Raw genomic sequence first — 23,524 nt, forward strand, 5'->3', positions numbered from 1 at the left:
TCAATCAGTTTATGGTTTCCTGTGGAAATAAGCTTAGTGTTTTCATGGATCTCCTTTTAGTAGACCTTGTACCAGTGAACTGTACCGTCATGAAACTGTACCTTTTCCTATGCAAACTTCTAATAAAGTCTTCAATCAATCAATCAATCAATCAATCAATCGGACTTAGGCTATGTGTCATGCATTGACGTTAAATAACCACACGGTGGTGCTAAGCCCCCATGTTTCCACCCCTTCCCCCTTTTCTGCTTTTGTAATTGATGTTATCCTATGTAAAGTATGACTACTATGTTCTATCCATCTGTCATTCAAAGTTATATGATATACATGAAGTGGTTCCTGTGTAAATAATCCGTAAAGCTTACTAGGATCTCCTTTTAGTTTATCTTGTACCAGTGATGTGTGCTGTCATGCAACTGTACTCTTTTCTATTGCAAACTGCTAATAAACTCTTCAATCGATCGATCGATCAATCAATCAATCAATCAATGGCTTCGGTGTCCCTGGATGGGGGTGATGCGGAGCATACAAAATTACTAGTCTGTTTTACAACGATGTAATGAATGAAACATAATCAAAACAAAGTGAACATACATGCACATAATCTGTGTTGCCACATTCAACCAATCAATTTTCGACAACTGTACAGCATCTGTCAGTCTGTGTCCCTTCTGCTCATATGGACCTTGAGTGGTGGTCCCCAACTAAATGATGGAGAGTTGGTAACCAAATAGACCCTCTTTAACTTATATGGATATCCCTGATGATATCATAGCCTGGCCTCAAAGTACTATGACAGGGGAGAAGACAACAGCCTCATGTGGCCTCTCCTACAAGTAACAAGAACATCATCAAGGACAATGATACACGAAAGAAGAAAGTAGGCCTACTATGACAAGACTGCACTAAATACTCTTTTATTTCATTAATTCACTGTGTACACACATTTTGTCGACACACAATCTTAGACATTCAGTTCTTAAGATATTTTTATTCACTGTTCACATATTTTGACAACTCAAGTCTTAAGACATTCAATTCTTAATACATTTATTGTTGGACTTATTCACCTTGCATACATTTTTTGTAACATCAAGCCTTCCAAGTCTTAAACATTAAATTCTTAATACCCCATATAGGCGTTCCCAGAAAGAAAAACAGTGTATAGACAGAAATGGGCTGAAGTGGACTACACAAAAGAACAAAATGAAATCACAAAATCCTCAGAAATAATAATAAAATCAATAAATTATTATTATGCTTCAAGTACTCTGAGTGACATCAGGTACAGACATTGCATAACCAAATGGGAAGTGTTCCCAACAAGCATGGGCATAGCCCTAGTAGTGTCATTTATCGTCACTGTCGGGCAGAAACCTCGTATCTCGTAAGTTTCACATTTGTATGTTTTTCGTGAAGTAAAGCCCTGCTTCTTCATACAAGGCTGTCGCACAAAAGTAGTGAAAACAGTTGATCTACAAGCACACAACGCCTCGCGGTGCTTGTAGATCAGCTGTTTTAAACCATTTTTAAAATGAAAAATGCAAAACCAGCGGTTTTGGACATGCAAGGTTTCCACCCGACAACGACGTTATGCTAAAGCTGTAGCAGAGCAGTTTCCAGGTTACATTTACATATTGGACAACCAGCTCAGATTTTGAGGAAGTACAGCGAAGCTCTCCAACTCCGGTGTTAAAAAAAAAAAGCTCTGTATACTCAATCTAGGAAAGAAAAGCAATTATGAACACATTTTCTATCAGACACATGGACATGGAATTACATGAACTTGACTTAAAGTGGCTTACAGAGGCTGCCAAGATGTTAAATTATTGCCATTGTGTCCCAAACTACAAAAATGCATTTTTAAATGAATCAAACCTATAACACAATAGTCAACTAAACTCTTAATCTTAAGTCTACCAACCAGAAATGAAACACAAGTAAGATACAGCTTGATAAGCGTGTTAAAATGATTACGTGTCAGAACTCCTGCTTGCCATAATATCCTTTCATATTATTAGAGACTTTAACCTTTACCAACCGCCATGAGACTACATTTAGGTGTTCATGCTGTTGTTTAAAAAAAAAAAAAAAAAAAAAAAGCATTATGAAAGTGAGAGAGGAAAGCCGTTATAGAAAGATGAGATGACATGCAGCAAAGAGCCTCGGGTCATATTCAAACAGGGCCAGCTGCGGGAAGGACCTTATTTATATAGTACTACTGTATGAGCTGATTCTGAATGAATTTTGAATGTTGGGATGGTTGGCTATAATGCCGGGAGCCTCTGATAATACAGTAAAAACTTCACAATATGAAGTAGCCAGTATACGTGTTGAACAAAAGCAGGTCCAAATCATCATAGAAATTGCAGGTTTCAACTTCAGATTCAAGTAAATGGAAAACAGTATCATCATAGTACAATTAAGCAACATGCTGCCAGAGTCTGTTGAACAGGTCTGCAGTCAGCCTATTTTAATTTCACAAACAGCATCATCATTTTAATTTACAAACAAATAAAAAGGTTTCAATTGACAAACTGTAACAAAACAAGTGCCACCAATATTATTGAGACTTCAATAGATAGCAGTTTTTGTACTATAGAATATTTCCTGAGCCATTTAACAGGGACAGCCACCTGGGAAGTAGGTTGACTAACTACTTGTTTGCATAGCAAAGCACATTTCAATAAAAGCAAGCCAATTTGGATGATTCAGTGCTGGCTACGATAGCTACACATTTTCCCATTGAGAAAAGTTACACATTTTCCCTATTGGGAAAAGTCATCTATTTACCCCATTTTTCTCTGCATGAATGCTCATGAAGACTAATGGTCACATATCTTTTACATCGTCACCGCACCTCTCCTAGAAGGGACCTGAAGTTCTTCAACTCTCTAATGCTGGTTGATATCCTGGAAGATACATTAAAGAATAGACGTTTTAAATGTCATTTATATGGATGTGCACAAATCTTGAACATTTTGAGAATTAAATGTTTCCTAGAATGGTGACACATTTATAGTGTCACCATACAGTTTTTAGCTTCTTTTGACTTAATTGAGAACTGCAAAGTGACTATTTATCATAATGATATTGTATTGGAGTTAAACTTGAATATCATGCTAGTCACCTCAGTGCTTAGTAAAATGATGTGACTTACCTCCCAAAGGCATTAAAAAGGGAGACGATCTCCTGGCGACTAAGCTGGAAAGTGGGCCATTGGATGTTAGATTTGGACAGAGCCTCAATTTGTTGTTTGGAAAATAGGATTTTCAAGGCTGTGCCTAATCCTTGCGTCTAACAGGAAACAAGAGACACACACAGATGACACAGAAAGTTAAGAAATTATTGTGAAAAGGGCAACGATTGGTGGTTTGCTAAAATTTACCTGTAAAGAATATCACATGTATGTATTTTACTCTTCTACAGTATGTATGCATGTCTTTGCAAAGGACTTAATGCATAATGTATAAACAACTCTTTTGCTTAATTTATAAACTACTCTTTTGTGTGCTCAAAGTCACAGATCTACAGGCTCACAACATGTTGCAGTACGAGATGTTGAGAGCTTGTAGATCGGCGCACAACAAAATATCAGGCTTTAGCTAGTACTCACCTGGAGCTGGCCCCATAGTCGACACTTGAAGCAGCCCACACAGTCCATGATCCTGGAAATGTTCCTAAATGTCAGCCTGATGTCCTCCTGAGGTCACACACACATATTCATGTTTGAGTAAAAAAACAAACAAACAAAACAGCAGTGAAAATAGTTACAAAGATAATCCAGTGATGGTACATTGGACCTCAGGCCCTCACCTCATAATGCAAAACACTTGTATCAGCAATAGTATTGTCTTCCCAACAAGGTAGTACTTCCCAACAAGGTACAGCTTGTAAGCATCGGGCATTCGAGGCATGAGCTACACAGCCAAACGTGTGGGTAGCGCCGACCAAAGTTTTGCCAAAATGGCTTGCAATATATTGTTCTGCTGGCATTTACTCTCATTTTGGGCTTCCCTGACACTGAACTTAAAATTAACAAAGTGTAAAAATGGCCAATATGTGTTGTTTTTTCTTTTCCTTATTACTGTGGGAGAGTGCAATCATTCAATGAACCGAGGGACACGTTTGGCTGTGTTGCTCTTTCCACAAATGCCAAATCCTTACAAACTGTACCTTGTTGTAAAGGTGACGAATCAACAATAAAAATTATATAAAAAAAAAAAGAAAAATGATATTATTAAAGGGGAGATATAATGGACCGAAGTCAAGTTTCCTTTCTTTTTGTGCTGAGTGTATTACTGTTATGTCCATGACATGTACTTTGTCAATGTTAATCATTGTTGTTTTCTTTCCAAAATATATTCTTTGTATGAACCAGATTTTTGCCCCAAAGTGTTTCCAAGTTCTATTTTATGAGCAATGACTGAATCTCTCCCTCTCCCTGTGGCTTCTTCTGAAAGCAGGTTTACTATTACATCTTCAGAATTCCGCTTTAGACAAGACAAATGTGGTTACAGACCTTAAGCTTGGCAGCCTCCTCCTCGTCTCCAGCAAACAGAGAGGTCTCATCAAAGTGCAAAGGGAAAGACCTGGGGGCAGGTTGAGATAGAGAGAATTCATTATAAACTACTGTTCCATTTCATGTTTACATAGTTGACATTATTACTCCGAGCTGATCATATTAACCAAGCAGGCAAGATCTCAGAGTCTTGCTCAAGGACACGTTAATACAGGGGTTCCCAAATGTTTTCAGCTGAGACCCAAAAGATAATGTTGTTCCCGGGATCCACACTTACAAAAATGCATATACCGGTATACGTATATGTATAACAAGTCCTATTTCAAAAATAGTGGAAAAATAGCCAATGTCAAAGCTCTTTTTCTCCCTGTTTTCTTTTTAATTAACACTCAGGAATTATGCAATGTACTGTAGATAAGACAGTTTTTTTCACATAAAGTCACCTTCTACTGTATATTGTGCCCAGGCTTACTTGGCGTCCTGAAGGATGTTGAGGAGCATGTCTTTGTGCTTGCGGTCCTCCTCTGGCCTGCCAGTGTAGAGCTTGAAGGAGGGCTGCTGGAAGAAGGGCAAGGCTTTGGCCAGGGCACGCAGCTCAATCAGATAGAGGAAGTAGAGGTTGCGGAGCCTCTTGGGCCCCTCGTTGTTTGTCAGCTCCGAGTCAAAGCGCAGCTGGAACTCTGAGATGTTGTGACCCCACTTCTTCTGAAACCAGCTGTCTGAGAGAAAGAGAGAGAGAGAGGAACGGGAAAGTTAATGAAAGGATCTAATAAACTAAAGTGCAGATTTTCAACCGAAACATAATTTGTATACCATCCAGTAGATATCTGGCACTCAGGTGGACATTGATGCTGGTGTGGAGGCCAGAGATGAGTCTGTAGAAAGCCCTCTTCTCCACACACTGGCCTGGAGGACAGCAGAGAGTGGAGAATTAAGAAAGTGGGATAAAGTAGTGGTAATTCTCAATTAAATGCAACAGAAGTGACGTTTTCCTAGTAATAATTATGTGATCACTGATAAGTTTATACTTTTATTTATCGAAGAGGAAAACTGCAATGTTACAGTGACATGAAAGATATATACTACAACAAGACAGAAGTGTGCAGTAACAGCATTTAACACCATCTGAACACTGTATACAATAACATTACTGTAGGTAGGCTACTATTTATAATAATTCAAAACATAAATTAAAATGTGAATAAACCACTATATCAATATGCTATACTGTTGTGTTTGTTCTTGCATGACAGTGCATTCATTATTCTGTATCAACCTACCTTCCAGCCAACTGTAGAAGATCCTTGCTGAAAACACACACACACACACACACACACACACACACACACACACACACACACACACACACACACACGTCAGATAATGCCTTTTGTTTATTAATATATTGTCCTTTAATGTTCTTTTTTCATTTGTATTTTATCGTTATCTTATTAAGGATTGTTATAATGTTTTGTAAGCTTTTTTTATCATCATCATGTAATGAATCCTCACCTTCTGTACTGCTGTAGAACGCAGCAGGATTTAGGGGTCTCTTCACAGTATAAGGTCTGCAGGGGAAAGATGTGTTCAAGATCTGATTAAAGCAAACCAAAGTTTTATTTTTAGTCAATGTAAACTAAAATTAAGTTAGTTCTATTGACCACTAGCCATGACCACATTTAGTACAATGGTACCCATATAAAAAGAAAAGTCACCTTCATGCTTATTCTGTTTGTTTATTTTAAAGCAGAAAAATATACTATCTACATTTCTGTATTATCCATCTTCTTCTTCTTATATTAAGGTTGAATTAAAGAAGGACCGACCAGTCAGCCAGACCACATCGCCACACTCATGTCACTATCACTCAGCCATAACCATATAAGGAGTTCCCAATGCAACTATGCCCAAATATGGAGTGTGTTGTCTAACCTCAATGTGCCATCATCACAGCACCAGGTGCAAACAAATCAGCGAGCATAAAAGGGACAAGGACTGAAAGATACAGAGATCTCCATATATGGGTATATTGGTCAGATCAGCAGTGCAACATACTGTAGGTGAACCTCTAGTACAGTATAATTCCTTCATGTATATTTTGATTTATACTATTTTTTGCACTATTTTGTAACCATTTTTATTTTATTTCCTGTGAAACACGTTGAGTTTCTCTTCTTCCTCCCTCACACTGTACTGACAATGATTGAAACAGAAACACCTTCATAAATAATCTCAAAATAAAGAAGTCTTGACTTTACTTGAAGCAGTTTTCCTCATAGATGCTGTTCCAGATCTTCCAGGCATCTGGTCCTTTGTAGCCCGTGTAGCGTTCAGGGTTTAACAGCAAGTCAACGTACTGAGAGTCTGGACACTCCTCATCTGTGATGCAACAACATGATCACAAATGATCACAGTCTCATCTACAGAATCGAATGAATGAAGTTAATTAGACCAGAACCACTGAATGGATCTATGTCTTTCTGCGCACTTTCCACTGTACTATTCAATGAGAAGTGGGACATTTCTCTAAATACAGTAGTAATACAAAATGTGCCCTTTGGCCATTATGTGGTTAAAGGTTTAACTGGCTAATTAATTGAACAAATGAATAGATGAAACGTGTCCTACCATCAATCACACAGAAGCGCTCTGCCTCGTCGTCGTGCTTGTTCCACTCCAGCAAAGCCTCTCTGGTCTTTTCACTGGTGAGACAGAACCAGAATAAAACCTGATGCATACTACGCGACTCGGTTCTTTCCACGGTAGACGATACATATCAAACATCTAATTTTCCAAATGTCTGTCTGTCTGTCTGAGTGTCTGTCACAGCGTTTCTCCTCAGTGGCTGGAGCAATTGATCTGAAATCGCATCACCATTAGCATATGAACACACCTAACATAACTGTGAAGCCCGTTTGTCACTTTCACAAATCGTATGCTGTATATTAGCATTTTTATGGTGTATCTACTATCTATTCTGCATCTAGCATGAGGCTTATCTATTCTGCATCTAGCATGAGGCAACATGTTTAACCAGGTGTGTGTGTGTGTGTGTGTGTGTGTGTGTGTGTGTGTGTGTGTGTGTGTGTGTGTGTGTGTGTGTGTGTGTGTGTGTGCGCGCGCGGGATGTCAGGCCCTGTTACAGATGTTGTCCAAAAATCATGCAGATCGGTACACAGTACATCTGTAGCCATTAAACGAAACGGGTATTCCTTACATTGATGCTCCTATACATATTATCCTGTAAGCACCAGTTAAAGTTACTTTCCATACATTTGGACTTTGGAGGTTTTCTCATTAATTAAAAAAACTGTATACTGTATATTTCTTGTATGTGTCTTCAAGCAAGACTTAGGTGCCCTCCACACTAGGCGCGGTCACCGCCTCCTAGCAATTCATTTTCAATGAGAGGCGGGCGGCTTTTTCGGCCGCGCAGCGAAGTTTTGGGGGCGACGTGGCGAGCGGGCGCGGTACCGTGAAATCCACCGCGAGCATGCTCGTTTGTGCATGTGTACGCGGGCGGTGAGAGATGGATTGTGTTCATCTTTGTGAAATACTGCACGGCGTTTACTCACTGAGCGAGTGTGTTTGTGTCTCACTGCGGTGCGGCCACTGCTGATCCTAGCGGGTGCCCCGACGGCAACCGCGCCTAGTGTGGAGGGCACCTTACAGTACATGCCCTCTAAATGACTCATGATTAAACCACCAATCACACCTGAGGGAGGAATCGACCGCTCCCAGCTCCTCCGCCTTCTCACAGTCACAGTCATCCATCTGCTTATTGGCCTCAGCTGAATACTGTAACACACACACACACACACACACACACACACACACACACACACACACACACACACACACACACACACACACACACACACACACACACACACACACACACACACACACACACACACACACACACACACACACAATTTGAAATAGTGGTCCATGCCTTCCTTTCATTTAGGCTGGATTATTGCAATGCACTATACTATGGCATTTACCACTCTGTACTCTGTACTGCTCGCCTTCTCACAGGTACCCCAAAATTCGACCACGTCACTCTGGTTCTGGCCTCACTGCATTGGCTCCCGGTTAAATATAGAATTGATTTTAAGCTTTTGTTATTTGCTTTTAAGTCTCAATGGTCTGGCCCCCCACATGTATGGCTGAATTTATACAGCACCATAATCCACCCAGAGCTGTGAGGTCTGCTGCCCCCTCGCTGTGCCAGCAGCGACCATAACACTCAAAATGGCGGCCCAGAGCTGTGGAATAGTCTTCCCCCTCATATAAGATCTGCTCAGTCAATTGAGATTTTGAAGTCCTTAGAACTCACCTTTTCTCTTTGGCTTAACACATATGGTGCCAACCCCGAGTTGAGGTCCAAAATTTTTTTGGACCTCCAGAAATGTATTAGGCATGATCGCGATCGCGAAATTGCATGTTTAACCCCCATACCAACCCATTCTTTCAAACATGGCAGCCATGTTTGTTTACATCTGAAGAAAACATAATGGCCCATAAATCATGAATGCCTGAACGGATTTCCAAGCGGATTTTTTTGTTTGAAAGCTGTGAACAGTGGGCACACACGTGGTGCATCATCTAGGCATGGGCGTGCACTTTTTACACACTTGCACAATTACATGGAAGTCTATGGTAACCATGGCAACGCGGGACATTGGCCGGAAAAAATCATTGCAACATAAGTGTTAACAGCATCTGTTCTCAAATGTTTGCATTTAGCCTACACGGTGCTCAATATACAATTCCTGTTAAACTTCTATTTAACGTGGCCTCCCTCTGTATACATTGTTTTTGTGTCTCCTGTGTATACATGTTACGCTTTTATGTTCTTAGTTTTTGATGCATTTTGCTTTTACCCGAGCAGCACTTTGGTAAACTAAGGTTGTGTGACATGTAACATCAATCATCATTATCAACAAAAGTGCAGTGAATTCACCTTGTTGTGACCGGAGGATCTCATTCCTTCAGGAACTTCATTCTGTGAAACACAAGAGTTTTGACAGAGCTGATGTGAAAAGAGCTTTGATTAACCACCACTGATCTACATTTCATTATATCGTTCAGCGAAAATAGTCAAATTACAAGTTTTTTTTTTTATTGTTTTCTCTTATATAGTTTATAAAACTTGGCTAGATAGGAAGTCATAAGAATGAGTTGTCAATGCCCCTGGTGGATGAATATGTTAATGCTCTATACCAGGGGTTCTCAAACCTTTTTAGGCCGTGACCCCCAAAATAAACATATTTGAACTGGGGACCCCCACCCTGACAAGCACTTGGAATTGTAGGTATTAATGTGACTCGCTTCCACAGATACTAAATATTGTGAAAATAGCAGATCTACATGCTCACAATGCCTCGCAACGCGAGGCGTTGTGAGCATGTAGATCGGCTATTTCCACAATGTTTGCCTCTTGCTTACTTAGTATTTGACAGTTTGGCCAGTCCTGTCGAATATTCGACTATTCGAATACTTTGAGGTCGAATAATTTGAATACTAAAAATCACTATTCGTGAATGCCCTAGTTCACAGGTCATGATGTGACGCAGGTTTTGCCTACAATGACATGCCCGAAATAGGGACACCAGGTTGAAAGTCGTTGATGATAGAAGCTTCTGCATATAACTTTTCCATCAGGTTAAACAAAAAAAAAAGAAAAAAAAAAAGAAAGAAGAAAAAAAAATGTGTAATGTCTCATAGTGCACAAAAAGAAGAGCATTGTAATAAGCTATTCGTAATGCTGGAAGGTTTGTGAAATGAACTCACAGGCAAGCAGGGCTTCACAGCACAATCCCTCAGACCACAGTGGCTGTTGTCTGTCCAGAATGGACAGGGTTTATTCAGGTTTGCCTATAAACAAAAACAACCACAATAGTCTACTTGCCAGCCCATAGAGCCCCATTGTGAACCCGGACATATTGAGTACAGTAAGGTTTTATGTTAGAAATGTTGAGTATGGGTCCCCAGCATGTAGAAACTGCCGGATGCTAACTTGCATATGTTGAGCAATTTTCATAATTTGCATAATTCGATTTATTTAGCATAATCCCCCATAATAATGGATAATATGTCAAAAACTGATTCGCCGATTTGAACAATATTAGAGTGGTTTTGGGGGTTATTGAGGATGCTGAATCCATTTTCTAAATTCAAAATGGCTGTTTTAAACCGGAAATGGCCTTATACCAACTTAAAGTGGGTGATTTTGATACTTTTTTGTTGATTTTCCAGTTGGTATATGGCCATTTCCGGTTTAAAACGGCAATTTTGAATTTAGAAAATGTCAAAAATGGATTCAGCATCCTCAATAACCCCCAAAACCACTCTAATATTGTTCAAATCGGCCAATCAGTTTTTGACATATTATCCATTATTATGGGGGATTATGCTAAATAAATTGAATTATGCAAATTATGAAAATTGCTCAACATATGCAAGTTAGCATCCGGTAGTTTCTACATGCTGGGGACCCATACTCAACATTTCTAACATAAAACCTTACTGTACTCAATATGCCAGGGTTCAGATTCTGGCAAGTGGACTACAATAATAAGAATCGTGATAATAACAGATGCACAACAAATGTATTAAATGTAAAGTTAAGGTGACTAGCAATGTGTCATTGTGTATTATTTTTTAAGTGTGTGTGTGTGTGTGTGTGTGTGTGTGTGTGTGTGTGTGTGTGTGTGTGTGTGTGTGTGTGTGTGTGTGTGTGTGTGTGTGTGTGTGTGTGTGCGCACGTGCACTGCAGTGGTGTGTTCTAGACTTTTTTGAGGGCATATTATAATCTATGATCTGCAGCTATTTGTGTGGCCAGCGCATACGCCAGTGCATAATGCCTATCAGATACACTACTTTGAAAGGTTCACGAGGGCATACTCTTTTTTTTCAATGTCTTCACAGCATACTGCCTATACCGCGTCCGCGTGACAGGTAGAACATAGCACTGTGTGTGTGTGTGTGTGTGTGTGTGTGTGTGTGTGTGTGTGTGTGTGTGTGTGTGTGTGTGTGTGTTGCTACTATTGCAACGTTCAACGAGTGCTGTGTAATTGTATCCAGGATATACAGTATATTCCACAATATAACTGTAAATAAACATGTTTGAGTTCTGTGTGTATCCTCAATTAAGAGCAAGGAGGAAAGAGGAAGAGGAAACTACATATATTATATAAAATTGGGTTTCATATTAAACTTTCTATTTCTTCCATGCAACTTGATAAGCTCACCAAATTGAGCTGATTCTCTTATCAATGTCTGTTGACCGTTGAGAGATTTGAGACTAGCTTGCAAGTATTCCACTGTTCTTTATTTTAAGTGCTTATGGGATGTCTCCAAGTGAAGTTGCAGCTTTGATGGCTTCATAGATTTGTTTGACAGCACTTTGCTAATGATCTTGGATTTATTTTAATGTGTATTTTTCAGACATTCAATAAAGAAAGAAAATGTTCCTATGACATCAAAAAATGTGCGGCCCCCCTGTAGAATTTTGTAATGTTAAGGACCCATGGTCAGGAAAATCCTGGAGAGTGAATACATTTTCTAGTAGGCTACTCGCTTAAAGTTAACAGTTAAGGAATTAATGTGTGCGTGTTTGTGTCGGTATGTATTAGAGTAGACCTACCTTATAGAATCTGAAATAGTCAGACTCCAGCAGTTTCTGAAGTTTGGGGTAAAGACGGTCATTGTTGAAGCCATCGATGGTCTCAACATCACAAGCGCAATCATCAAGGTTACCTGTGACCTGAAATAAGTAAGATATAACCTACAGTTTATCTTGTCTTTAATGTGCAAAAACTATACTCAGTTTGTACTCTATAATGCAACTGCAACATTGCCTTGCTACTAATAGAACAACTATTAGCCTACTACACTACTACTAGCTTACAACTACTACTGCTACCACTTCTGATGATATCGATGATGACACATAGCCTACAGTAGCACAGTTTAGTTGGACATCAAAGTGAAGCTTTCATATGATAACAAGTAGGCCTATACTATGTCTATTATTATATCCAAAGCTCATTAAGATCCACTCCGCAGTGTTCAGAAAATATAGGCCTACTGGATTACCAACAAATGAAAACTGTTCGAGCATATTGAAAACTATCAGTAGCCTAGTGTAATAGCACGTTTAGTTTAGCCTATCTAGAGTGTCGTTGGATGAGTTCCTATGTTATTTTAATGTTGAGTTTATTACTAGTACTTATTTATTACTATTAACGTATTGTTTAAAACGTCATCAATTAGTGTACAGGAGTAGTCAAACCAGACATGGCATTTAATTGTCAGCCTTGTGTAAATCTGGCTCAACACAGTCTACCAAACAAACAGTAATACAAACAAAAAGCCTTGGCAAGAATAAATTTCACCTGAGTCGTCCTCCTCCTCCAACATAGACAGAGATGTTAAAGTTGTTAGAGCCTATGTAGACCAGTGGTTTTCAACCAGTGGTCCGGGGACCACCAGTGGTCTTTGAGGGGGTTCCATGTGGTTTCCATCTTAATGATGGAGAGTTGGTAACCAAATGGCCCCTATGAGAGTGTAAAATGAAACTAAATGGACCCGTACACAATCAGAGAATGTAGACATTTTATTTTGCCTGTTATCTCTGCCACAACCGCATCAATACAGCATGGAATTGTGGACAAAATCTTATCCAACGATAACGAGGCTAAATCATATCAAATGGTGGTCCGTGGCTCAGATGCTGAATTATGGACCCTGATATGAAAAGGGTTGAAAACCACCGATGTAGACATAGGCTACTACATTACATTTGACCTAAACTCATCATGTCAAAGTCATGAAATTGGTACATTCATTGTGTTTGTTGTAACTCTGGAGTCAAACGCCATGTTACCTTGAAATGAACCCATATCTCTGTTTACTAATAGTGTATAAAGTGTCAACAAGTTAAAACAACCCAACCTTGGAATATTGACCCTAATTGATCAATATCAAATGACCATTTCCAGATGAATACCAACGTCCCCAGGATGACTTCATCCTGCCATGTTCTCTACTAACCTATGAGCTGGCTCCACGGCTGAGCTGTCATCTACTGCATGTCATTCATTATACATGTAAATCCCTGTCAATTGTAGCCTACTATTTGTCAGAGAAACTTGGGAGATCTCCACCATTTGGTTTTCTGTACTGTTGCCTCATCTGCTTCTCTCCAATACAGCAAATCTACAAACATATTTTGGGCATTCTCTTGTCTTATTTTTGTGAACTTTAAATGGATATTTTATGATCTAATTATGGTTTAGCCCTAGAATGTCTATTATGATTTATGATTTTACACAATCATGACATTTGTTTATTTGGAACATACCCAAATGTGTCATGTGTAAGATCACAGACATTCTAGGGTAACATATGCTACTACTAGGCTACTGTAATGTAACCCACTCACCTTACAAAAGCACCTGTGGGCTGTCTGTAACTCTGTAACTCTGACAGTGTACAAATGGAACCAAATCGGGTCCATTTGGTTCCAGATTTGTACACTGTCAGAGTTAAGGGGAGACCTTGACGTGTTAAAGTTTGAGAGACAATTAATGACCTAGGCTACTGTAACTTGACTTCAGTGACAGGAGCTTTGTTCCACTCACCTTACAAAAGCACCTGTGTGCTGCAGATCCCGAGCTGCTTGACACCCCGATGATGGCGACCGACACAACCAAGAACACATGGAGCTTCATGCTGCTTTTAGAGGACTGTTCTACTTGAAGTCCATTCAAACACACACTATGCGAGGCGGTGGCCAAACAAGCAGCAAAAGTACTGCCCGAAAAAAACACAAGCATCCGTTCTGTTGGCGTCATCTGCTTCCTGATGTGTCACATGCAATGCATGGGCTACGTGAAATACGTGACGATGAGTGATAAGTTGATAACTCTCCCTTTGTAGTCGGTTTATTGTTATTGCGTGGCCGTTAAATCAATTCAGATGCTCTTGTTTTTTTATTCCGTCTGAGTTCATCGTGTGTTTTTGTTTATTACATATTTACTACTACAGTGTCTGTATTTGGGAGAGTGTTTTTTTGCAGGTCTTTCAGTTCGAGTTTATCAAAAAAGCAACTGGGTTAAGACAGCGGAAGCTTGTGATTGGTTGCGCGGAGGTGACGAAATTCGGGGGGACGGAGATACACCTAAACCTAACTCAACCCTACCCTAACCTCAGTAAAACTATATGGTGAATGCTGCTAACCTGGTGAAATGCTAACCTGCCGACGCTGGTGAATGCTAACCTGGTGAATGTTAAACTGGTCGGACCAACGGTGCTTGACCCCGTTGCTTTTTTGATACACTCGGACTGAAAGACCTGCAAAAAACACTCTCCCGTCTTTTGTGTATTTGTGTATGATGCGTTGATGCTAAATAACCACATGGTGGTGCTAAAGGCTTCAAATTAATCACCAGCAGCAGTGAGTAGTAACTGCATGTTCACAAATTCTTCAATATGTCTTTTAGGCTTCTTCTGTCACACACTGTCACCCCCGTAAGAGAAGATTTGTACGGCTTTAAGTGATTCCCATTCCAAACATTTTCATTTCAAGGACCCCCAGTTTGACATGCATTTATACAGAGCCCCATTTTAATGCCATTTCTATCTCTGAGACCCCAATTCATATTGTAAAATCAATGTTAATTTAACTCAGAGGACCTCTGAGGGTCCATTTGGTTCCATGTGGTTCTTTTACTCCTTGACACAAAAAAGTTTGAGAACCACTGATAGCAGGGGCCCTGTCCCCCCCCCTCCCAGTAAGCTGTGGAGTTCCCCAAGGTAGCATACTGGGACCTCTGTTGTTCCTAATATACGTGAACGACATGGCATCTGCTTGCGACTGCAACCTGTTCCTGTTCGCGGATGACTCGGCTCTCCTAGTCTCGGGCAAGGACCACTTGCAGGTTGAAAAGACACTTAACTCTGAACTGAGTAAGATCTGCACATGGCTTAACGACAACAAATTATCAATTCACCTGGGCAAAACCGAGTCCATCCTCTTTGGATCAAATCATAACCTCAAAAAGGTAGAGAACTTCACAATCAAAGTGGGTGACAAGGTCATAACACGAAAAAACGAAATCTCCTACTTAGGATGTATCCTTGAAGCTAATCTTTCCAGCGAAAAGATGACTTCAAAAGTAATACAAAAAATCAACCAACGAACTCGTTTCCTACAGAGGATCGCCCCAATGGTCAACTTCAACACACTGAAGACCATAGCTGGTGCAATAATCCAGCCCCTCTTTGACTATGGAGTCCACGTATGGTATCGTGACGCCCCACAAGCCCTAAAAACTAAACTCCAAACAGCCCAAAATAAACTAATTAGGGTCCTGCTTAACCTTCCCAATCAGACTCACCTCACCGCTACTCACCAGTTAAGAGTGGGGTGGCTCAGAGTAGATGACAGAGTACAGCAACTTGCAATGGGCCTGGTGTAGGCCTACAAGATACACTACACCACTATGATACCCAAGTACCTGTCAAAATACTTTATAAACGTTAAGGATGTCCATAATTACAACACCAGAGGCAGTGCCACAGATCACGTTCAACCCAGAGTCAACTCAAAGAAAGGGTCGAACTCGTTCTTCTGCTACACCACAAAAATGTGGAATGCCTTACCGAAGGCCATAAAGGAGTGTGGATCACTAGCATCCTTTAAAATTGCCCTAAAAAACCACTTACAGGCAGCAGCCGTTCACAACTGGTAAAAACCTAGCCCAACCCTACCCTCCCTGCCCCTTCCTTGTATATACTGTACATACTGATTGTTTAGACTTACTGTTACCTGCCCCTTCCTTGTATATATTGTATATACTGTACTTACTGATTGTATAGACCTACTGTTTTCTTTTTTTCTTTACATATCTACTGCATAGTACTGTGTTCTATTTGTCTGTCATTCAATGTTATATGAGATACTTTAATGGTTTCCTGTTGAAATAAGCTTAGTCTTTTCATGGATCTCCTTTTAGTAGACCTTGTACCAGTGAACTGTACCGTCATGAATCTGTACATTTTCCTATGCAAACTTCTAATAAAGCCTTCAATCAATCAATCAATAGGCAGCGGTAGGTGAACGAGGCGACCGCCTACCAACTGAGAAATGATCTGGCAAAAAAAAAAAAAAAATCTCCCCAAAAAAAAAAAAAAAAAAAAAAAGTCTCTTATTTCCATTGTGTAAAGGCCTGACTGGGCAGTAGGCCTACAGTGTGGAGAGGACCATAGGCCTATAGAATGTCGCTCAACCAGTTCCATTCATTGACTAGTAGGCGGCCTGGCCATTGAGAAAGTGTTACCCAGTGGCGTAAATATGGAGGTGCAGCTGGTACAGCCGCACCAGGGCCCACACACACAGGGGCCCATGAAGGAAGAGGAAAAAAAAAAGAAAAAAAAAATCTGTCTGCGCGACCACACTTGGTAATACGGTAATGACGTTCGGCGGTGGAATGCATCTGCGCGGCCGCAACAAGTATTACGGTAATGGGTTTAGGTGCTGAGTAGCTGCCTAGACCTGTCAGCTGTGTGTCAATCAGTCAGGATGGGTCGTGTCTATTTAATGTGCAGCACTGAAAGGCTTTCATTGTAGACCTAGTGTTCTATTTATTTGGTCATGTCAGAGCCCTGGTCATGTTTATAGGCCTATTTAAAAAAAAGGTGCGCACCAAGCAACATATCCAGGTCCTCCCCTGCAGCCCCAAAGACACCCGAAAATGACTTAATTAAGGAAACCCGTTTTAGTTGACTTTATACCCAAAAATACCCATTTTGGCCGACCTTATAACCGGAAATACAAAATTTTTTGCGGCGCCGCTATGCGGCGCCAAATGTCTCCTAGCTTTGTGCTCCCCCTAGTGGGGACAGAGTTAGGCGCCAGTGCTTACTGCAATGATATTGTTTATGTCCTTTGTACATTCTTGTACTTCTGCTTATGTGGACATAAATAAACATTTCAAATGTCACTTGCGCTTGTGTATATAGGGGTGGGGTGGGTTGGGGGGCCCACAACAAATATCTGCACCAGGGCCTATCACAATGTTGTTACGCCACTGGTGTTACCCTTTTAGAGATATGTAAATTTGGGCTGCCGGGCTATTTAACTCAAGTCGCAACAACAGAGACAATAACACACTGAACAAAGTCCATTCTGCTTTCCTCCTACCTGTAGGATATCCTCTGTTCCAAATGAATAAAGTCCTTAATGTAGTAGGTAAACAGCTTCCAAACACAATACGTGATCATTGTGTTGTTTAAATCCAGCACTGCTGGATTAAGAATTGACATCTTGTTGTCTCTCCAGCTGTAGCATATTAAAACTCATTAAGCAAGCCTCTTCCATAAATGTAAGGCCCATTCCCACTGGGCCAGATAACAGATAAAAAATATATCTATAATATCTACCACAGATAAAAGTACCTGTGGCAAATATCTGTGCATGGTAGATATATATTTTTTTTATCTGTATCTACCATCCACTTTGAATGGAAACATATCTAAAGAAAGAGTTTTTTTTATCTGTTATCTGGCCCAGTGGGAATGGGCCTTAAATAAAAAATAAAATGTATTTCATTAAAGGAGTAGTTCACTCTCAAAATTATCGATATTTTCAAGCTCAAGCCCCGCCGCATGTTGTTGTGAGCCATGTATTTTAGGGACACAAGTTTACTTTGAACTAATTTAGCTAGTGTTGTAATCACAAGTTGAAATAGGCCTATGTCACTATTTGGGAGCAATGTTCGCCTTGTTTGTAATGCGCCATACTGTGCTTTTTGAAAATAACTAGCCCTTACACTGAATATACTGGAATAGTGTTTTAATTATAACCTTGGGGGGAGGGGGGGGGGGCTGGCATTTCGCCTACCAAAATTTAATTCCTGGCTACGCCCCTGACTGATAGATAGGCTCAAATGTAAACTTCTAGTTGGCCTACTACAGTGATGTCATTACATGCGCTTCCCGCATCAAAAACTCATTCAAGTCGCCCAGGGACTCATTCATGTCATGGTCCTGGGGTCCCGGGGATGCGCCTCCACTGGAGTCCATGTTAAAATTATTTACCGCGTTGTGGTAAAAGAAAAAAAAATGTCCACAGACACCACCATTGTTCATGGGTGAAAGCATCCTACTTTACCCTACGTTAACACAAATAAAATCCACGTAGAAAGTCTTAAACAGGCGATAGAAACGTCAATGTTTTGATTCCACCGATGTCCGACGCCATTTTGCGCGCGTAAACTTTATATTGAGGACTCATAAAAATTTTCTGGGACCCATTTGAATGACCACCTGTGGGTCCCGGGACCCATTACATTGAAAACCTAGTAAACATCACTGCTACTTGGATAGGCTTCCAGGCTGGTGCATCATGTGCCAGAGCCGGTGCTCTGTATAGTCTGTAGCCTGGCGGTGCCAGCCTCTTTCACACCGCCAGGGGGTCGCGTTGCGGTGTGGGGAACAACCAGGCTAGGTGGTCTCTGGTCTGTACAGTCTATGGTCTGTAGCTCTGGTTCAGCGTTAGAAGGAGTTCTCCTTAACGCTATGTCACGGATGATTCCTTGCGCCGCAGGAAAGGCTTTTCGTCTGTAGTAAAAAAAAATAAAACAAATACCATTAGTCCGTTTCGCTACTCACAAAAAAATAAATAAAGCTTTAGATAGTTGAAAGCCTAGTTTCCTTAGTGGCAACACTTTGAGCCCCCCACCTCACGTCTAAAATACACTTTTTTGCCATAAAAGAAAATGTTTCACCGGAAGGCAAACTCAGGTCAAAGGATTTTTTTATTGACAAGACCTGTAGAGGGCGGTGTGGAGTAGCTAAAACATCCAGTGAAATATTTTCTTTTCTGGCTAAAACGTGCATTTTAGATGTGAGTTGGGGGGCTCCGAGTGTTCCCACTAAGGAAAGTAGGCTTTCAACATCTTAGAACCGTATTTGTTTTGGTGAGTAGCGAAAGTTTACTTTATTTATTTTACTACAGACGAGAGGCTGAGCAGCCTGGGCTACCGCGGCAGTGAGCACAAGGGCTCACCGGTCCCATAGCATTAAGGAGAACTCCTTCTAATCGTATGGACCAGAGCTACTCTCTGGTGCATGCAGGGGCGTCACACCAAATTCTGGGCCCTGGGTACAAGGATTCACTGCGGGCCCCCCATGAATGTTAATTGAAAAATAGCAGATATACAAGCTCGAGTGCCGCGCTGTGAGTGCCGCGCTGTGAGCTTGTAGATCTGCTATTTTTGAAAAATCGTGAAAATGTGTGCAAGAAACCTATGTCAAGGACCCCCAAGATGATATGTATTTGGCCACGGACCCCGATCTCAAAATATTTAGTTCCAGGGACCCCCAGAAGCAAAATTTGAGTAAGAAATGTTTTCTTAAAAAATACATATACCGGTATTCAAAGATTTTCACACATTTTCACAACTTTTCAAAAATAGCAGATCTACATTTTTCAATAGATAAAGTTACTAGGGCCCCTCCACCTTGGGCCCCAGTAACTCAGTCCCACTTTCCTACCCCTTTTGACGCCCCTGGGTGCATGCATGCTTGGATGGGCTGGCTGTTCGGCAGAGACCCGCCCCTTTCCTTCCCACTCCCTCCTGCTAGAGATGCTGCGAATCCCGGGGAAAAAATCCTGTAGCCTTTGCCTACTAGGAAAGGGAACCCGGGCGAGGGTTGGCTGGGAAAAAAACGGAATATCTGCTCTTCTAAAAGACATTTCCTGGAGGGATCGGAGATTTTTCCAGTCTCGATTCGTACACAGTGCATGGTATGTATATTCCAGTGTTGTATTTTATTGTTGTTGATTATTTTAAAGCTTTGCTGATAGTTTCACCACCACAATTCCACAAAGCCTGCTTTGCAACACTGGTGTCAAATGACAGAGGACCCAACACGGCAGGATTTCATGCAAGGAAACCATGTCTGCTTCTTTATTTTCTTGTACCCGTGTCCATAGTGGTAAAAAGTACTAAATGTTTGAAAATAGTAGATCTACAAGCTCACAACGCGTCGTGAGCTTGTAGCTCGGCTATTTTCAAATCGCCTAGGTATAAAATAGGGCTAAAGTGGTTAATGTATGTTTTATAATATCATAATTTATACCTGAAAAGTATAATATAGTGCGGTATGATGTGAACTTCATAGACCGTTACTTTTATTGCTTTGTCAATGATGTCTCTGGATGGATTATTGCAAAAGGCACGTTTTTTGCTTTTAGTTTACCTTGAAGTTAGTATTCTTAGCATGTCGATTTTTTTGCAAGTGTCTGATTGATTTAGCAAGCAACAACTGATATCTAGAAGTGAACGACCTATAGAGATGCTGCTGTGGATATAAAGATTATAACATGTAGGCTATGGTGTGAATTTGAAAACTACATACAATTATAACCAATAACCTTGAATCTACCACACCGACACATATCTCTCTGGCCCTGGGATGACCTCTGTGACATGCAAAGTGTGTGTGTGTGTGTGTGTGTGTGTGCGCGTGTGTGTGACTGTGTGTGTGCGTGCGTGCGTGCGCGCGCGTGCGTGTGTCATCTCCATGGTCATTGGAACTATAGCCTACACTTGAATCTCACACACACACACACACACACACACACGCGCACGCACGCACGCACGCACGCACGCACGCACGCACGCACGCACACACACACACACACACACAGGATCTGCATAATATTAATAATGATGATTATGTTGAAATGGAATCCAAGCAGTCGGAGAATGCAACTGCATGCCGGTGCCTGCCTGCATCCCCCAAAAAAGACAAGATAATCTCTTGACATATGAAGTACTGCAGAAGACAATAACATATTAGAAGACTGACTGTGAAGAGACCCTGCCTATGGATGGAGTCATGGGGGAAGTCCCTCTGTGTATCTCTGTATTGTTGCCAAATGCAACCTGTTCAGTGCTGGAGAGATTAAGTGTTTGGGAGATCTTTCATAACGGCCAACATATGTCTTCCTCCTACTCTTCGCTGCTACGTTGATCAGCTCAGACTGCAGACACAACCAGCACGCACCGCACGGCCATAAAGCTGTCTGTGTTTTCTCTTGTTCTCGGGTACTCCGTTTCACTCTGTCGTCAATTTAATCGAATTCAGTGTGTTGTTGCGTTGGCCCTCGGTGCTGAATAGAATATCCATCTCTCGCACACAAACACACATGTGCACATGGCACAGGCACTGAGGGATGACTTCTGTGTGTGGTTGTCATGGAAACAAAGAGTTTTGGAAGGGGAAGAACAACGGGGCCCATCTGCCTGTGCCCTGCAAGTGCTTGAGTAGACCTGATATCATGGTTAGTTTGTGCGTGTGTGTGTGCGTGTGTGTGTGTGTGTGTGTGTGTGTGTGTGTGTGTGTGTGTGTGTGTTGTTTGTGGTTGTACTTTGCATGCCCTTTGCATGCCCACATCAACTGTGATGAGCTTATTGTCCGATCTGTCTCAGACTACCACCCTTACAGGTCCATTTAGTTCCATTTGTAAACTCTCATTGTTAAATGAACTCTATTCTTAGACTCTACTGTGTACTGTAGACCATGTCTCTGGCAGTCCGAGAGCTGCCGTCCTTTGTCTGTCTTCCTGTGTGGAATGAATAACAACAGCCTATGTTTCTCTCTCACACTCAACTCTTAGGCCATGATGCCCACTTCCATGAGCTCTCCTTTGCTCAATGTTAACAAGACCCCACTCTCCTTCTACCCAGACATCAGTCTCTATCCCACCTGATCACTCTCTCCCATCACCTTATGAATATCCAATCCATCAATCTTCTTGTTTCTCCTTTGCATCTCTCTCTCTCTCTCTCTCTCTCTCTCTCTCTCTCTCTCTCTCTCTCTCTCTCTCTCTCTCTCTCTCTCTCTGCACACAACCTATTTCATTGCATTACATGCCACACCAAAGTACACCAGTCTGGTCGGTGGCAGCTTAAACAGTGAGTGTAATGTTCCATATCTGCCCATTAAACTGAAAGGGTCTGTTGGTCTGTTTCCAGCTGGAAAATGCCCTCTTATTTGTTTTGGTGCAATCAGAATGAATTGGTATGTAGCCCCTAGCCTGTGTGCCAAACTGACAGTGTACCTCCAATCACTAACCACATTCCATCCACGCACGCCCCACACACACACACACACACACACACACACACACACACACACACACACACACACACACACACACACACACACTCAACACCCTCTTCTGGCTGTGTTTACTTTTCTTTCAACATCCCCCTTTCGTTTGGACAATTTTCCCCATCTTTCATTTGCCTGGCTCGTGTTGCCCTCTGTGCCTACCATATCTTTCTCTTGTAACCCCTCTGTCTCGAGCCTGTTTTTTTTGTTTCAGTTTAACCACCCCCTCTTCCTCTATGTTTTCTTTCATTCTTTCTGTTCTCTCGCTCTCTCTCTCTCTTTCTCCTCCTCTCCCATTCTCTCCCTCTCCTTTGCTGACCTTTGCCCACGTTCGCTCTGACTGACTGCGGCGTCTCAAAGGGCTGAAAAGTCAAGTTGCCGCCAGCATGGGGTCTCCGAATGATTTACTTCATCCTGCTCTGAGCTGTGTGAGTCATCCACACACCAGAATGCCACACACTGACAGTCCCGTGTCCCTGGACTCTGTCACACTGACACTGAGAAAATGATTCTGATGAGATTCAGCAAATATTTGTTATAATTATTTGTACAAGTTATGGTATATTCTAATAGTGGTTCCGAGACCCGTCTAGTTTACCCTTATTTTGGTCCCAGAATGGCCCCAGTGTTATCTCCTAATTATCTAATGATAACAAATTCTAACAAACAAATAACAAATTCTATACATGGGTCTAATTATGTTCATTTATGTATGGTTTTGTGGCATCAGCCTCAACTGTGTTGTTGACCGTTTAGCGGTGATAGACACATTAGCTGAGGGAAACACTTAATGAGTGTGATTTA

The 23,524-nt window shown here is 41.2% G+C and overlaps 2 protein-coding genes across 3 annotated transcripts in view; one reads left to right on the forward strand and one right to left on the reverse strand.

Moving 5' to 3' along the window:
* Positions 1-1,001: 1,001 nt before the first annotated feature.
* Positions 1,002-14,363, reverse strand: LOC308289107 (ERO1-like protein alpha). The gene is made up of 15 exons (XM_080730672.1): positions 14,176-14,363; positions 12,177-12,296; positions 10,322-10,405; positions 9,492-9,533; positions 8,238-8,320; positions 7,151-7,224; positions 6,781-6,901; positions 6,035-6,090; positions 5,803-5,829; positions 5,336-5,428; positions 4,995-5,241; positions 4,523-4,592; positions 3,617-3,703; positions 3,161-3,297; positions 1,002-2,912 (listed from the first exon to the last, which is right to left on the reverse strand). The coding sequence occupies exons 1-15, from the start codon at positions 14,263-14,265 to the stop codon at positions 2,852-2,854; spliced, it is 1,392 nt and encodes a 463-aa protein (XP_080586798.1). The 5' UTR covers positions 14,266-14,363; the 3' UTR covers positions 1,002-2,851.
* A 5,870-nt stretch (positions 14,364-20,233) lies between these two features.
* ccdc102a (coiled-coil domain containing 102A) overlaps positions 20,234-23,524 on the forward strand; it is a 124,062-nt gene continuing 120,771 nt past the window's right edge. Inside the window, exon 1 of one of the 2 annotated variants that reach the window (XM_080730817.1) lies at positions 20,234-20,345. The gene's annotated coding sequence lies outside the window, so the exon portion shown is untranslated. The remainder of the gene's footprint in view (positions 20,346-23,524) is intronic. The other variant, XM_080730818.1, reaches the window with a different exon arrangement.

Source organism: Nannobrachium achirus, assembly GCF_963921795.1.
Source record: "Nannobrachium achirus genome assembly, chromosome: 7".
Classification (NCBI taxonomy): Eukaryota; Metazoa; Chordata; class Actinopteri; order Myctophiformes; family Myctophidae; genus Nannobrachium; species Nannobrachium achirus.

Coding starts and splice junctions, on each gene's coding strand:
- LOC308289107 (XM_080730672.1), bottom strand. CDS start 14,265: ATGAAGCTCCATGTGTTCTTGGTTGTGTCGGTCGCCATCATCGGGGTG. Junction 4,593..4,994: donor AACATCCTTCAGGACGCCAA/GTAAGCCTGGGC, acceptor ACCTGCCCCCAG/GTCTTTCCCTTTGCACTTTG. Junction 2,913..3,160: donor CTTTTTAATGCCTTTGGGAG/GTAAGTCACATC, acceptor TGTATCTTCCAG/GATATCAACCAGCATTAGAG.